At 43.7% G+C, this 16,460-nt stretch overlaps 1 protein-coding gene across 6 annotated transcripts in view; it reads right to left on the minus strand.

Moving 5' to 3' along the window:
- Positions 1-1,419: 1,419 nt before the first annotated feature.
- The window catches only part of CACNB3 (calcium voltage-gated channel auxiliary subunit beta 3), a 292,862-nt gene continuing 277,821 nt past the window's right edge, over positions 1,420-16,460 (minus strand). For all 6 annotated transcript variants that reach the window (XM_068265200.1, XM_068265199.1, XM_068265201.1 and 3 more), the window contains 2 exons: positions 7,161-7,316; positions 1,420-3,072 (listed from right to left, as the gene is read on the minus strand). In XM_068265200.1, coding sequence (XP_068121301.1) covers positions 2,758-3,072; positions 7,161-7,316 — 471 coding nt within the window. In that variant the 3' untranslated portion in view covers positions 1,420-2,757. The remainder of the gene's footprint in view (positions 3,073-7,160; positions 7,317-16,460) is intronic.

Here is a 16,460-nt window from a genome sequence, read left to right on the forward strand (position 1 = left end):
GGTGCAGGCAACGCGTTTGCGTTCCATGTTTTTGTCCGTTTTTGTGCGATTTGCAGCGATTAGCGCAAATCACCCAAGTAAGAACGGGAGCATAGGATTTCATTACACTAGCGCTTTTAATGCTGAAATCGCGGCAAAACGCTCTAGTGTGAATAGGCCCTTACTGACATGTGCTGAGCTAATTACCGCCCAAGTCAGTAATTTACCTCACTGCTCAGTAATTTCATCTTTTCATGCGGTAACAGGGTTTATGAATTGACAATTTCTTAAGTGCTCGGTAAAGTCGGCTGTTTTCTGCATTACTGAATGCGGTAATGCTTTATGAATCAACCCCAATGTATACTTTATACTGTAAGTGACTATTCCAGCAAGATGGAGGAACTGTGTTGTGCTGCTGTTTTTACTTTCAAATGTGGGTAGCTGTGATTTTATAGGTTGGGTCCAAGGAGATAAATGACAGCCATCAATGGTTCTGAAGAACACTTAGCAAATCTCCATGACGGTCTCTATCTATCTGATGTAGTAAATGGAGACACCATAAGAAAAGATCTGTCTCATACATACTTTCCGGCCTCCCTACTTTAGCAAGAACATTTTTGGGTGGTGTTAATTTGCAGGAGTGGGTGTGTCTTAAAGGGCTTGGGCGGGTTTGGTCATAGTGGAGCAAAGTCCTGAAATCCGTATGGGGAATACTGCAGGAAGTATGGAAGTTGTCATAGTAATGGACCTGAAGCCTTGTGACCACAGTGCCTACACACTTACTACTGGCACCTAGACCTCTATAACATGATACAACATGTACTCAATGTAATGTTTGCAATAGTTGTGAACCATCAAGAAACAATAGTAAAAACACTACTGCCTAGGCAGCTTTACTGCAGAGCCCCATGGAGGGGAGCCTTGAGGTGCGCACACACATGCGACTATAGTCGTTTGTAACGATCGTTCCCCGATCTTTACCAACGACGATTGTTACAAAAAATGAACCACCGACTATTAAAGGGACTCCGAGCAGTGCAGAAACTATGGAAAGATGCATATCATTTTAAAGCTCTCTTTCTCCTCTTTCCAATGATATATAAACCGCCGCCCTACGCATTTTAGTTTTTGCTATTTTCGCGATTTAAATTGCCGCGGCCGCAATTTCAATCACGAAAATAGAGAAAACTAAAAGGCGTAGAGCGACGATTTAGGTGTCACCAGAAAGAGGAGAAAGAGAGCTTTAAAATGATATCCATCTTTCCATAGTTACTTGTATTACACAGGACGACACTTTCCCCAGTGTCAGCAGCTCCATTCAGCAGAATTAAGCTGCTGACTTTAGGAAAAAGTCGTCCTGTGTAATACAAGTAACTATTGAAAGATGGATATCATTTTAAAGCTCTCTTTCTCCTCTTTCTGGTGACACCTAAATCGTCGCTCTACGCACGACGAACGAGCCAAATCGCTACAAAAGAAAGTTCTGTCTCGGCGGATTTTAACCAACGACGATCGTTTGCAAAAGTAGTACATCGTTGGAAACGGTCGTTCGTACTAGGCTTGACATGCGCATTTCACTATTTCTCCGTGAAACTTCTCATTTTTATGCGCAGGCGCAATAGTTACTTTTACGTGATGTAACGTTCGTTCTAACGATCAGATCGTTACACACCTTTTAAAACTAACTTTACTTAGGTCGTTATTTCATCAATTAAAAGTTCGTTCGTCGTTCTCAACGAACGATCGTTGTCGCATGTGTGTACGTAGCATTAGGCCCATATGCAATTAACTTTTTCTCCTGAGTTTTCTCTTAGGTGGTATTTTTAAACTTGTCAATAAAATGACTTTTAAGCCACCAGAAAGCAAGAAAATACTCAAATATAATTTTGACAGTACCTTTTCATTTACATTTTGGTACTTTTTTAGTTGAAAAGTACTGGAAAGTTATTTTAAATAGAAGATGAAAAATTATCTCCTAGGAGAAAACTCAGTTGAAAAAGTGAATTGCATTTGGCCCTACCTGTCTGCAGTCACAGGATGCTATCCTGTTCATATAATGTCACCTCTGCTTCTCCAATATGGCCAGATTGATCTTTGCAATTCTTGTACATAAAATGGCTTAATAGAATCCTCCCTAAATGTGCCACTTTGGACTTACCCGCCTTACTGTCTAACTATTCTGAAACAGAACCATGTATTCACCTAACTGTTCTGTGCATTATATTTTTTATCACAATAAATGGCGGAGCGGTAACCTTACTTGGGGTAATCACACTTACCATATCTGCTGGCAATAGTGGCCCTCCAGTATTTGTACCTTGGCAGTCAGAGCTGGGCGCCCAGCACTATTGCAAGGCAAACCCTGTAAACATATTTGTATTGTATAAGTGGTGCTACAACACCATAAAATCTAGAGGGGTAAGTAAATGGTAATAGATTGTTCCTTGCATCCCACACTTCTACACTGCCTCTGTAAACCACTTGTAAACCATGAGATCATGTATTGTATCTTGGCTCTGCATTCTGACTCGTATTGCAGCCTGGTGCTGCCAGTGTGCGACTACTCATAAACAGCCCTTCTGCCATTATTATTTCTGCAGGCAGGAGATACCAAGCTAATGGCAGGTCAGGATTAGGCTGCTTTTCTCCCACAGTGCATTCTTGCCTCTTGGTGCTACCCTGAAATTTACACTTGGTGGCTGAGCCCCATGGCATGCACTGCCATGCAGGAGGAGTGTGTGTATGTGTGTTGGATGGGTGTGTGGAGAAGGATTTCTCTCAGTAACTGTCCTTAGGCCAGGGACGATTGCGCTGCCAGTTCCTGTCATTGTGATTCTGCTCGGAGTCACGCTCTAGAAGGCGATCCTGGGAATCATGGCCATTAGTATTGTGCAGTCCGCTGTTGTGGTGGCGGTGTGGCTGGTACAGATCCTGGTAGGCATCAGAGTATTCATCCTCCATGTGGCGGGAACTCCTCTGGGAAGAGGCCGTCCAGGTTTTGCGTGAGGTTTCACTGACTTCGTCTGATTGCATCAGACTGTCGCGCTCCAGAGGCGAATGCTCATTGGCTCTTTCCGAATTAAGCTGCTGGTTCTAGAATCAGAGAGTATAAAGAATATGACTGTAAAACATTCATATATAACATTTGCCTTACAACTAGTACAACATACTCGTCATCTTCTCTTAATAATGGGCAAAACAGAAGTTTGCCTTCTTAAAACAGAAGGTATTTGCAATTATTCAGGTTGGAGTGGGCATATGGCGTGTCCCACAATGCATCACTGCTGGATATGCAGAGCATCCCTTTTGTTTTCCCTGTAAGCTAACCACGTCTCCAGAACTGCTGTAATGCAATGATGTGTCAGCTAAGCTTGTTAATTGTACAGAGCCACAATAATCCAACGTATACAGACTGTTTCAGACTGGTCAGTCCTCATCAGTGCACGGCATGGATTAATGTGGCTCTATGGGGTAGGACTTCAAACACTCAGAGTCAAGGGGCCCATACACTCAGCCTATTTTCTGGCCGACCGATCGATCCCGATCGATCGATTGATCGTTTGCAAATCGGTTGGACAATCGACCGATCGATGGCCAATTTCGATCGATTTCAATGGATTTCCATCGAACTGGCAGGGTGGAAAATTTAGGTCGATCTGATGAGATTGCTTATCAGTTTGCATTGGCCTTAATGGAAATCTGATGGCAAAAAAAAGCCATCAGATCGAATTGCAATAGATTTCAAACTGAAATCTATTGGAATTCTATCCTGGTAAAAAATGTTCTAAAAACGCATCAGATAGATCATCAGATGCATTTCTTATCTATCTGCTGCCAATCTGACGAGTGTATGGGCACCTTTACAGATTGCCCACCATGAGCTTGCTGGGCAATCTGTTCTCTCAATAACGGGAACAACTTTGTAGGTTTGGGGGTATAGAAAGTATTACCTCTATTATGAATGGATTTCATGGATGGTGGTGTACTTCATATATCCCCCCCCCCCCCCCCCATCCATCCATCCACCACCAAAGTCAACTGCACAGCTTTATTTTTGGTACGTACTAAAAATGAAAGCAAGTCTACGGGGCTAATGCAGATTCCAGGGCAGGTGTCTTGTCTGGCTTCAAACTTGTGTTAAAATGTATATCACTTTCTGTGCTGGTAATTAGCAGGGTGAATTAAAGAAAAGTCTAATCTTGTTTATACATTTTCAGTACAAAGAAAATGTATGGTAATCATAACAACTGTAGTACCATCCATTAACTCACTCTAAGGTTCTCTCCTGGTGTCAGTGTGTTAAATCATTGCCAACACTACTTATTTTGTTGCCTGTTTGCTATAGTGATAGTGTACCATCATCACAACACGATACATAAGGGACAAGTCATCTTGGTTTAACATCAAAGGGGTACAATACATAGATGGAGGCATTTAATCATTATCAGTATACAGACTCAGTTCTTCTATTGCAATTACCATATTGTTTTTTATGTATTTCAACACTTTTTGTGTTCCATGTGCCCACGTGCATTACAGGGATAATGTACACATTGCCATGGTAACGCATAGCTAAAGGCCAATGGAATTAGCAGTATTAATGCCAGGGGCGCGCCACACGCTACACTATTTGCGCTATGCGTATTACCTGGGCACTGATTGTGTAACAGGTGGTGATCCCCTGGTGTTGGCATTGGTAAAATTTCCATGCGTTACCAGCGCATGGCAAATTCACCGGCCTTTTGTGCATCTGGTCCAAGGGGCCTCTGTTTAATGAACTTTTCTCCTATGTTTTCTCACAGGAGAGGTTTTCACACCTAATCAACAAAATATATTTTAAGCACTCAACAAGCAAGGAAATACTCAAAATATGTGCAGTATTCCTTTTTTTAAATCTACTTTTAAGTCCTTTTTCAATTGCTAGATGTTGAATAAAGGTGCTATGACTGCTCAGCCTCATGGGTATAAAGATTGCCCACCCCATCCGCCAGAACATGTCTACTTCCTCCTAGGAGGGTAGAAGTGATAACACCATGCACTGCGGCGGACTACAGGGCTGGGACAAGGCAGAGGCGAGAGAGGCTCCAGCCTCAGGGCGCAGTGTAGGAGGGGGCGCACAACTCACTCACTCATCATTCCCCTATTATGTTAGAAGCAGAGAGAAATAAGAAAAGGGGATACATGGCAGTGACTGCAAGCCAGGAAACTAGAGAATAAGGTGTTGGGGAGATTGGGGGCCCTGGGGAGCCTCTTAGTCTAATAGTAATCAGTGTGTGACAGCTGGGGTGGGATGGATGGAGGGGCGCACTTTGGTGTCTCAGCCTTGGGTGCTGGAGGACCTCGTCCCGGCTCTGGGCGGACACAGCTGCACTGCAGCACTATACCCATCAGAGGCAAGTATAAAGGCTGTAATACTGGGTTGGCGTAGTTTATTATAGTACTAATGCTGATGGAGGAAATGTTATCGTGTCATTACTGGCCATGAATTATGATGTAATTTTGGGATGAGCTTACAATGAAGTCATTGCTAGAATAAGGATTATAGCTAGCTGGGGTATTTTTCTATATAATATTAGGTTACATATTTAACAGAAAAATCTCTTATGAGTCCTGCCAAATTCCCATCCTTTCTGATTATTAGCTTTTTTTGGCATCTTATAGGTGAAGCTGGCATAATCAGTTCTGTCATTTTACAGCATAGGAAGGTAAACGTGAAATGATGGCCTGTAACACCTATACTCACCCCTTTAGCTTATGAGCAGATTATTGTCTGCAGGGCAAAATGATGAGTTTACAAATTCACTTTTACATTTACTTGTAGAGCAGCAGTTTTCACTAACTGCTGTTCTGATTAGGAAGATGTGCTCTGCACGTTGTGCCAATGTAACATCTGCGATGTCCTTGCCAAATGGATGCCAGCAGAAGACAGATGATGGCAGGAGAGGCTAAAGAAACTGCAGTCTAATATTATCACACAGCAAAATCATCCTGCTACCTATTGTGCAATCCGGAAATGTCAACTGGGCAAACCTGCCAGCCTCCCGAAGACAGCAGAGGGCAGATGAATGTGAATCTGACTATCTTTTGGGCAAAAATTCATTATAGCATTGCACAGTGCTCCATAAACGTGTGTGTTTGTTAGAAACAATCAGCTCTTAGGGTCCATTCACACTTGAAAGCGCAGAACGGTACGGTAGTGCTTAGTGCTACCATTTTGCGTGGGTGATTTTACCGCGATTATCACGGTAAAATCATTGTACACTTCCCCGATTCCCGACGATCGCGATCAGCGCTTGTTCAAGCACTGTACCGCGATCGATTGAAAATTGCAGCAAAATGCTGCAGGCAACATGTTTTGTGATTGTGACATTAACATGAAGGCTTACATTAGACAGCTGTTCACTCCACAGTGTTTCCTAAACTAGCACCTGCTATGCAGTGCGGTACAAATGCAATGGTAGGCCCAGTGCACTCCAAAAACCTCTAGCAGATCAGCAAAACGCTAGAGGTTTTTGAAGCAGATTTCAGAGGGATTCTAGGCATGTTTAGAGACGTTTTCTAAACATGCCTAGCGTTTTTTGGAGCGTTTGTGTGTAGCACATTTCAAATATTGTTACAGTAAAGCTGTTACTGAACAGCTTCTGTAACAAAAACGCCTGGAAAACTGCTCTGATCTAGCGGTTTTCTGAGCGGTTTTCCACTTTCCTATACTTTAACATTGAGGCAGAAACGTCTCAGAAATCAAAAAAATGCTGCAGCCCCCGAGTTTGTGTTTGTGGAAAAAACGAACCGCTCTGGTGTGCACCATCCCATTCACTTTCATTAGCCAATCGGTTATCCCCCTGCAAACACTTCAGAACCGCTCTGGTGTGCACAATCCCACTCACTTTCATTAGCCAAGCGGTTATCCCCCTGCAAACACTTCAGAACCGCTCTGGTGTGCACAATCCCACTCACTTTCATTAGCCAATCGGTTATCCCCCTGCAAACACTTCAGAACCGCTCTGGTGTGCACCAGCCCTCAAGGATGTGTCTCAGCAACAAGTCTGCCATCAGAATTCATGCAGATTTAGTGTGTTCTGTACAAGGCCTACTTCTTAGACCCATTATGCAATATAAAACTTTGGGCCTCTTTCCTTAGTCCTCATACTAGGGTATAGCAGCCAATCATAACACTGTACCTGTAAACCGGGTATGGCAGTGGGCGGGGTCAGATTCTGGCCAGGATGTTGGTGAGACGGGTGGTGTGTGGCTCTCCAGTATACTTCCATGTACTCCGCAAGGTGCTCACATGCATCCTCCAACTGATTTTCATCCAATATTACATCAAACATTTCCTAGAATGGGAGTAATCAACAGTGGTTAGATTGTGCTGTTACACACGCCTCTTACATCCTGCTACAGAAAACTAGCACAGTGGAATAGATAGCATGTCTTTACCATTTCATTGTGTCCAGTACCGTTTCTGTAACCTCTCAGAAGGAGAGGTACGCCCAACAAAGGCAAGATTTCCCTACTGACCACTGGTGAGCACCTACCTACTACCATCTGCAGACCAGCTGAAACACTGTGGTGTGCTGACAGGAGGCTGACAATCATTTTAACCTAATCAGGAGGTGAGAGAGGTGGGGGATTGAAGGCCACATAGTTTTGTACTACACTGATCAGTATAAAGCAAGCAGTGATGATGGTTCAGTCAAGAGCTAATTTTAGGCATAGGCAAACCAGGCAGATGTCTAAGGTAACACCTGCACAAGGGCGCATCACAGAGCTATTTGTAGCACGCTGTGCTTTATGGAATTCTTATGTCTAGTACACACAATGAGATTTTCAGACAGATTTCCTGCCAGATCGATTATTTCCAACATGTCCGATCTGATTACTAATCGATTTTCCATAGAAGTAAATGGAAAATCGATCAGAAATCAGATCGGTCATGTTGGAAATAATCGATCTGGCAGGAAATCTGCCAGAAAATCTCATTGTGTGTACCGAGCATTACAGCCAGCCGCTAGTTCCATTAACAAAGAGATGGATGATAATTTTGACACCTAAATGGGTACTACTGATTAGCATAACAAAGGATTCATGAGTAGCATAACAGGTGTAGGTGCTATTAATGTGCTAATTAAGCTGCAATTGTTTTAAAATGGGTGTATTGAATGTTGTAACTCTTCAGGATTTCCAGGAGAATATTCCGACCTGTAAAGACTCGGGGTATACATAAACAGCATCATGTTTTTACAAAGTAGCTACACAACCCTCATAACAATTGTAAGATGGTTTGGTATGTACTATAGATTTTGAGTTTAGGTTGTGAGGTGTGTCTGGCTTGGCAATTATTTGTATATCCTTTATAGACTTATTTTATATTTTTATTATTTTATAATTTTATTATTGGTGCTTGCAAAACTAATTCATGTATTGCAGACTATGATTTTCTTATTCACAAATTTGAGGGAGGCAAAGGGTTCCCTGCCCGGGGCACCAAAATGGCCAGCAACGGCACTGCTTCAATCAATTTTTAAACATATTTTCTACTGAAATGTGATAGATATTGATTTGTGCAAAGCAGTAAAATGATCGCTGCTCCTGGATTCATTTCTGACCAGGGAGATGTTGATCATGACACCCTTCTGGACTAACTCGGACTTGAATTCTTATACCCAGGGGCGGCGCCAGGGGGGTGCTTGGGGGTGCTCGAGCACCTCCTAGAATTGTCCAAGCACCCCCAAAGCACCCCCTGGAGTGAACTGACTTCAGGCGTCTAAAAGACGCCAAGTCAGTTCACACAGCGGCAGCCCGGAGCAGCAGGCAGGGCTACGGTAAGATGGCCGCCCGAAGCCCTGTACTGAAGACTTCGAGTCTGCAGTGCATGGCTTCGGGCAGCCATTTTCCCGTAGTCCTGCTCTCAGCATGCAGGCAGGAAGTCTCGTGACGTCGGGAAGGAAGAGGATCGTGGGCGCGCGGGCGCTGCGCGCCACAAGGAGGTCGGGACAGGAGGTCGGGAAGGAAGGTCTTCTGGCTGTAGGTGAGTAAATGGGTTTTTCTTTTCTTTTTCAGGTGGTGCTGATTGTGGTCAAAACTGCTGAGGAAGGATTGTGCATATTGGGGTTATATCTGCTACGGATTGTGCATATTGGGGTCATATCTGCTACGGATTGTGCATATTGGGGTCATATCTGCTACGGATTGTGCATATTGGGGTCATTTCTGCTACCGATTGTGCATATTGGGGTCATTTCTGCTACCGATTGTGCATATTGGGGTCATTTCTACTACCGATTGTGCATATTGGGGTCATTTCTGCTACCGATTGTGCATATTGGGGTCATTTCTACTACCGATTGTGCATATTGGGGTCATTTCTGCTACCGATTGTGCATATTGGGGTCATATCTGCTACGGATTGTGCATATTGGGGTCATATCTGCTACGGATTGTGCATATTGGGGGCATATCTGCTACAGATTGTGCATATTGGGGTCATATCTGCTACGGATTGTGCATATTGGGGTCATTTCTGCTACCGATTGTGCATATTGGGGTCATTTCTGCTACCGATTGTGCATATTGGGGTCATTTCTGCTACCGATTGTGCATATTGGGGTCATTTCTGCTACCGATTGTGCATATTGGGGTCATTTCTGCTACTGATTGTGTATATTGGGGTCATATCTGCTACCGATTGTGCATATTTGGGTCATATCTGCTACCGATTGTGCATATTTGGGTCATATCTGCTACCGATTGTGCATATTTGGGTCATATCTGCTACCGATTGTGCATATTTGGGTCATATCTGCTACCATTTGTGCATATTTGGGTCATATCTGCTACCATTTGTGCATATTTGGGTCATATCTGCTACCGATTGTGCATATTGGGGCCATATCTGCTACCGATTGTGCATATTGGGGCCATATCTGCTACCGATTGTGCATATTTGGGTCATATCTGCTACCATTTGTGCATATTTGGGTCATATCTCCTACCGATTGTGCATATTGGGGCCATATCTGCTACCGATTGTGCATATTGGGGCCATATCTGCTACCGATTGTGCATATTGGGGCCATATCTGCTAACGATTGTGCATATTGGGGCCATATCTGCTAATGATTGTGCATATTGGGGCCATATCTGCTAACGATTGTGCATATTGGGGCCATATCTGCTAACGATTGTGCATATTGGGGTTATTGAACATGTTTTTTGTTCAAATCTGCTCACATTACGTGAATTTTCTTGAGAAAACCTGCACAATTATGTGAATTTTCTGGGGAAAGGGTCACCAAAACTTGGGCCCTCTGTCTTTGCGTTGCACTTTTAAAGGGAACCCGAGGTGAGAATAATATTGAGGCTGCCATATTTATCTCCTTTTAAGTAATACCAGCTGCCTGGCTGCCGTGTTGGTCCTCTGCCTCTAATTCTTTCAACCATAGACCCTGAACAAGCATGCAGCAGGTCAGGGGTTTCTGACAATATTGTCAGAACTGAGAAGATTAGCTGCATGCTTGTTTCTGGTGTAATTCAGTTCACTACTACAGCCAAATAGATCAGCAGGGCTGCCAGGCAACTAGAATTGTTTAAAAGGAAATAAATATGGCAGCCACCATATCACTCTCACCCTGGGTTCACTTTAAATTACAGATAGCCCCGCCCTCATCCGGTCATGACCACGCCCATTTTGTTTCACCGCGACGCGCTTCGCGCGCCGCAGGTTGTAGCCACGCCCATTTTGGTCGTCAGCTCCCCCGGAAATTGGCCCAGCATCTGCATAGCACCCCCTAAAAAAAAATCCTGGAGCCGCCACTGCTTATACCCTGTTTGAATGGATAACCTTGTGCTATGTTGTATGACCGTTGCTACCTCTCTGTCTGTTACTCCTTGTTTACATAGTATGTATCCCTTTATATTGTCTGGCGCTGCTTAAAATGTTGGCGGCAGACATGCAATCTTACTAATATTATGAATGCGATTGTTTGAGGAACAGGCGACCCTGGAACAGGCATACACCGAGGCAGTAGATCAATTCAATAAAGACCCCTCCCCTAAAAACAAGCAAGCCCGTTTTAGGGCGGAGGAAGCCCTTAACCTTTTTCTCTCCAGCGCAGCTGAAAAACAAATAAGGTGGAATAAATATAAATTTTATGTCAACTACAATAAGCCTACTTCTATGCTTGCCCGAGATAACGTCATCTAGACCCCCAGTTTAAGGCCCTTAAACTGCACACAGGTAATAATATTTATACTTGCAATCCTGCTAAGATTACTGAAATTTTTCAGAAAGGGCTTGCAAACGTTTACAAGCAACCACCTACTGCTAGCAGGATTCTGCTAGACAATATATTAAGCACCCTCCCTCTGCCCCCTGTCTCTGAACTCGCCCGCCAAAAATTAGACAGCATCATTACAGAAAACGAAGTCCTTCTCTCCATTAAATCTCTTAAAGTCAACAAGGCCCCTGGTCCTGACGGGTTTGCAGCCTTATATTTTAAAAAAATTGCTAAAATACTCGCACCCCCTTTGGTTAAAGCCTTTAACAGCATTCTGGAGGGAAGCTGGCCTGGACCGGATTCCCTGCTGGCTGGCATAAGCATGATCCCTAAGCCTGGTACGGACCCAACCGTCTGGTCAAACTACAGGCCGATCTCCTTACTTAATGTTGATATAAAAATATTGGCCAAAGTACTGGCTACCAGGCTGAACGATGAAATCAATAATCTGGTGGGACTGGACCAGGTCGGGTTTATGCCAGGCCGCCAAGCGGGGGACAGTATAAGAAGGGTCCTACATCTGATCTCCTCTGCGTCTCATTCAGGTACTCCCACGATGCTGTTATCGCTGGACATACAGAAAGCATTCGACACAGTATCGTGGGACTACCTGTTTGCTCTACTCCAGACTTGGGGATTTGGGCCTAACGTCCTGTCCTGGATTAGAGCCTTATACCATTCCCCTATGGCTTTTATACAGTACAATGGGTACAGGTCTTCCACGTTTGCTATACAGAGGGGCACCCGCCAGGGGTGCCCCCTCTCACCCCTGCTATTTGCTCTGGTCATGGAACCCTTGGCAATCATGATTAATCAACACGGGGGGGGGGGGAGGGGGAATACCCTTGGCTGGGCAACACCACAAACTCTGCCTTTACGCGGATGACGTGATTCTCACCCTCACAGACCCCTCCGCCTCCCTTGCTAATTTGTCCGATATACTGCTTGACTTTGAAGATATCTCAGGATTAAAAATAAACAGTTCTAAGTCCAAAGCTCTCAATATCTCCCTCTCCCCAGAAGTTGTATCTACCTTACAATCCTCCTATGAATTTGCCTGGGAGCCTCAGAAGCTAAAATACCTGGGTATTTATCTCACTGGCAGCTATAGAGATATGTTCAGTGCCAATTACCCCAGGCTGTTCCAAGAAAATTGTGCAGCTTCTTGAATGCTGGAAACGCTATGCTATCTCCTGGGTAGGCCGCATTGCCGCTATCAAAATGGTGATCCTACCTAAACTATTATATGTGTTTAGAGTACTCCCGGTACAGGTTCCTCCCTCCTTCCTCAAGAAAATTCAAACACACCTATTTTCCTTCATCTGGAAGGGTTCAGGTCCAAGAATAGCGAAGACGACATTATATAGGCTGCGCATTAATGGAGGTCTGGGGGTCCCGAACATCGCCATATACTACAAGGCCGCTCAGGTGGCACAGTTGACGGCGTGGTTCGTCACATCCCAACCTCCCCTTTGGTGTAGCATCGAGAGTGCAATATGCCATCCTATTGCCCTTCGCAATCTTCTTTGGTTGGAAAGACAACACAGCAATAAAATAAAGAACCCAATTGTTTCTCACTCCCTAAAAGTATGGAATCAAATCAAGGAAAAGGGTAGCCTCGTATCCCCCCACCTGCCTCTCCTCTCTTTCTTAGGCCACCCTTCTTTTCTCCCAGGCTTACATAACCCTACTGCTTTCAGATGGTGGCAACAGAACAATCTTACAGCTCAATCAAAATATTCACCTCGTTGAAAGAGCATAGACAGATCCCTGATACCAAGCGCTTCCGATATCTCCAAATTTCACATTTTATAAACAAAATACTCAACCACCGGTCATCACTACTGAACAGATCTCCCTTTGAGCATGTATGTTCCTCTGACCCTATGTCCCCAGGCCTAATCTCAATGATCTACAGATGTGCGGTCTCCCCGTCCCCCTTGCCCAAACCACAATATATACTAAAATGGGAACAGGAATTGGGCACGACCGTTGAGGTTGAAGACCTGCATGACATCTGGGAGCTCACCCCTAGGTGCTCTATTAGTGCATCCTTGGTGGAAACACAATACAAGGTTCTTCTCAGATGGTACTTGACGCCAGATCGTTTAGCAAAATTTAAGCCGGGTGTCTCGGGTCTTTGCTTCCGGGGTTGTGGCCAACCGGGAACATACTTACATACTTGGTGGCAATGCCCTAAAGTACGCAAATTTTGGATCAGGATCTACCAGGTAATTTACACCGTATTTAAAAGGCAGGTGCCTAAATTACCACAGATAGTCCTTCTGGGTATGAAACCCCAAGAACTCTCCATCCCTCAATATAAGCTACTACAGCATATTTTACTAGCGGCTAAGAGGGTAATTGCTCGCTCTTGGAAAATTCCCTCACTATCATTTGATATCTTCAAGTCTAATTTATGCTCCGCCTTGTGCTTTGACAGGATGAGGGCTATATTGGAGGACTCGCTGCCTAAATTTGAGAAGGTCTGGAAGCCATATTTCCTCAATTACTCCCACTGGATCCCTCAAAAAAAATCACTGAAGTCTAACCAGGGGTAGGCACCACCCGCTTTCCTCTATATTTTAGACCCTCTGGCAGGCTTCCTCTTCATGTCTAGTAACAGGCTGGTTGTGACTCTCTCCTCTCCCTCTTTTCTATTGGTCTTCTCTCTCTCTTACTCCCTGTCCTATTACCTTCCTACTTTTCATCTGTCTCTACAACACCTTTTTCTGTATTCTCCATCTCCTTCTCCCCTCCACTTGTCTTCTCCTCTTCCCTCCCTCCTCCCCAACCCACTCCCGGCCTCAGGCCTTTGTAGCCCTGAGAATTGGCTCGCAACCTTCTGCAGCCGGGCCTCTACAAAATGTTTTACAGCTACATGATTGGGCTATGTAGGCTGTTGGTATTTGATGCCTTGTGCTGCCAACGGCCGTTTGTCTTCTATGTGTACTATACCAGCCTAGGCAGTTACTGCTGTACCTGTTACGCCCTCCCCCTGTTTTTATCCCCTGGAGATATAGCTAGCTGTACAACGTATATCTCAGACTGCAATATGTACTATGTATTTTACTTTGCATATCTCCTGTTCCTTGTCTTGATTATGTTGAAAATAATAAAACTTTTTGAAAGTTAAATAAATGCGATTGTTTGGATGTTTGTTGCGCAATCACGCAACAATGGCTGAACGGATTTGAATGAAGTTTGGCACATATGTAGTACATTACCTGGAATAACATATAGGATACTTTTTATCCCAATAACCAAAATGTGGGTGGAGACAAATACAAATTTCACTGAGAAATGTAAACTGCATTCTTACACTGTTAATAGTAGGGTTCTCAAACTTTGCACAGTTGGTCACGAGGTGACTGGAATTCATATTCAGAAAAGTGGGTGGAGCCTACAAAAGCCAATCAAAATTCACCTATTGGTTTTCAAGGGGAATATTTAATTGCTGCCATTCTTGCACTGTTAATGGCACAAGCCTCAAACCTGGTACAGTTGGTCATGGGGTAACTGGGTTTCAAATTCAGAAAAGAGATGGAGCCACAGCTAATCTGATTTGTTTCATTTCAATGCAAATTATTGATGCCAAAGACTGCAAAGTTCACAAACCAGGTCATTGAGTAATTGTGTGTTAAAGAGACTCCGTAACAAAAATTGCATCCTGTTTTTTATCATCCTACAAGTTCCAAAAGCTATTCTAATGTGTTCTGGCTTACTGCAGCACTTTATACTATCACTGTCTCTGTAATAAATCAATGTATCTTTCCCTTGTCAGACTTGTCAGCCTGTGTCTGGAAGGCTGCCAAGTTCTTCAGTGTTGTGGTTCTGCTATGCACTCCCCCCTCAGGGGGGAAAGAAACACACAAATGATCTCTTGAGATTCAAAAGGAATGCTGTATACAGCCTGCTTGTGTATGGATGTATTTTCTATGTGTGGACATGCTGTACATCACCCTACTTCCTGTTTTGGTGGCCATTTTGTTTGTTTATAAACAAACTTTTTAAAACTGTTTTTAACCACTTTTAATGCGGCGGGGAGCGGCGAAATTGTGACAGAGGGTAATAGGAGATGTCCCTTAACGCACTGGTATGTTTACTTTTGTGCGATTTTAACAATACAGATTCTCTTTAAGGTGGCCACACACCACACAGTTCTTTAAATATCTGTTCAATTCAAGAATTTCAATCAATATTTCTGACTGATTTTAACATTTCAAAAATATGACCAATGTACCACACACATTCAATTTTTCCCCAATTATGATAAAAATGATTGGAAACGCTGAGAAAATTGCTAGGGCATGTATATTAATAAATTGCCAAACACACACCATACAATCTTTAGAAAAATTGAGGAAACATTTACAGCATTTGATCGATCGATCGATAAAAATGGGAAAAAAACGAGAAATCCAATCAGATTTTTTAGTCGAGTGAAAAAAAAAAGGTTTCGATTTTTTTGGGAGATCCGATCATATTTATCAAATTGCTGTAAAATCGGATTATTTTATTGTACCATATGTGGCCACCTTTAGGGTTAGAAAAAGTGGGCGGAGCCAACACCAGCCAAATACATACCTGGGCAACGCCGGGCCATCAGCTAGTAAATAATAATAATAATAATGAGTACTTAGCTAACAGTGTATGGCTATCAATAGAAACCTCATTCATGTGTTGTGTCTGACACAGGTCTTAGCATTAAACGGCTGCATGGAAATACTTGACATATCCATATATGACGCTTGAGTTCAGTAACACATACTCACCTAAGAAGAGGGAAGCTTCTGGATCCTATCGAGGCTTCCCGGTTCTTCCTCGCTTCTGCTCCCCGGGACCCTCCTTAACATTGTGGCCATGCTCTTCTCCTGGCATGAGCACGGAGCATACTACTGCGCAGGTGTGGCTGTGCTTGCGCAGGTGCAATACGGCCGAGCTTGTGCCTGAAGAGGGGTGCAGCCCTGATACTGACAAGCCCTCATTTAGGTTCTTCAGGGGACCGCACTCGGCAACGGGGGACTGGAGGACAGCATGGGAAGTCTCTATAGGATCCAGAGGCTTTCCTGTTCCTAGGTAAATATGTGTTTTTGTACCCGAGCTTTGCCTCGTTTACACTTTAAGTGTCACAGTGTAGCTGCCATTCAAACATTTCAATAAAGTGATTTGTAATCATAATTAAACAGAATTGACCCCTGA

Source organism: Hyperolius riggenbachi, chromosome 2 (genome assembly GCF_040937935.1).
Source record: "Hyperolius riggenbachi isolate aHypRig1 chromosome 2, aHypRig1.pri, whole genome shotgun sequence".
Taxonomy (NCBI): domain Eukaryota; kingdom Metazoa; phylum Chordata; class Amphibia; order Anura; family Hyperoliidae; genus Hyperolius; species Hyperolius riggenbachi.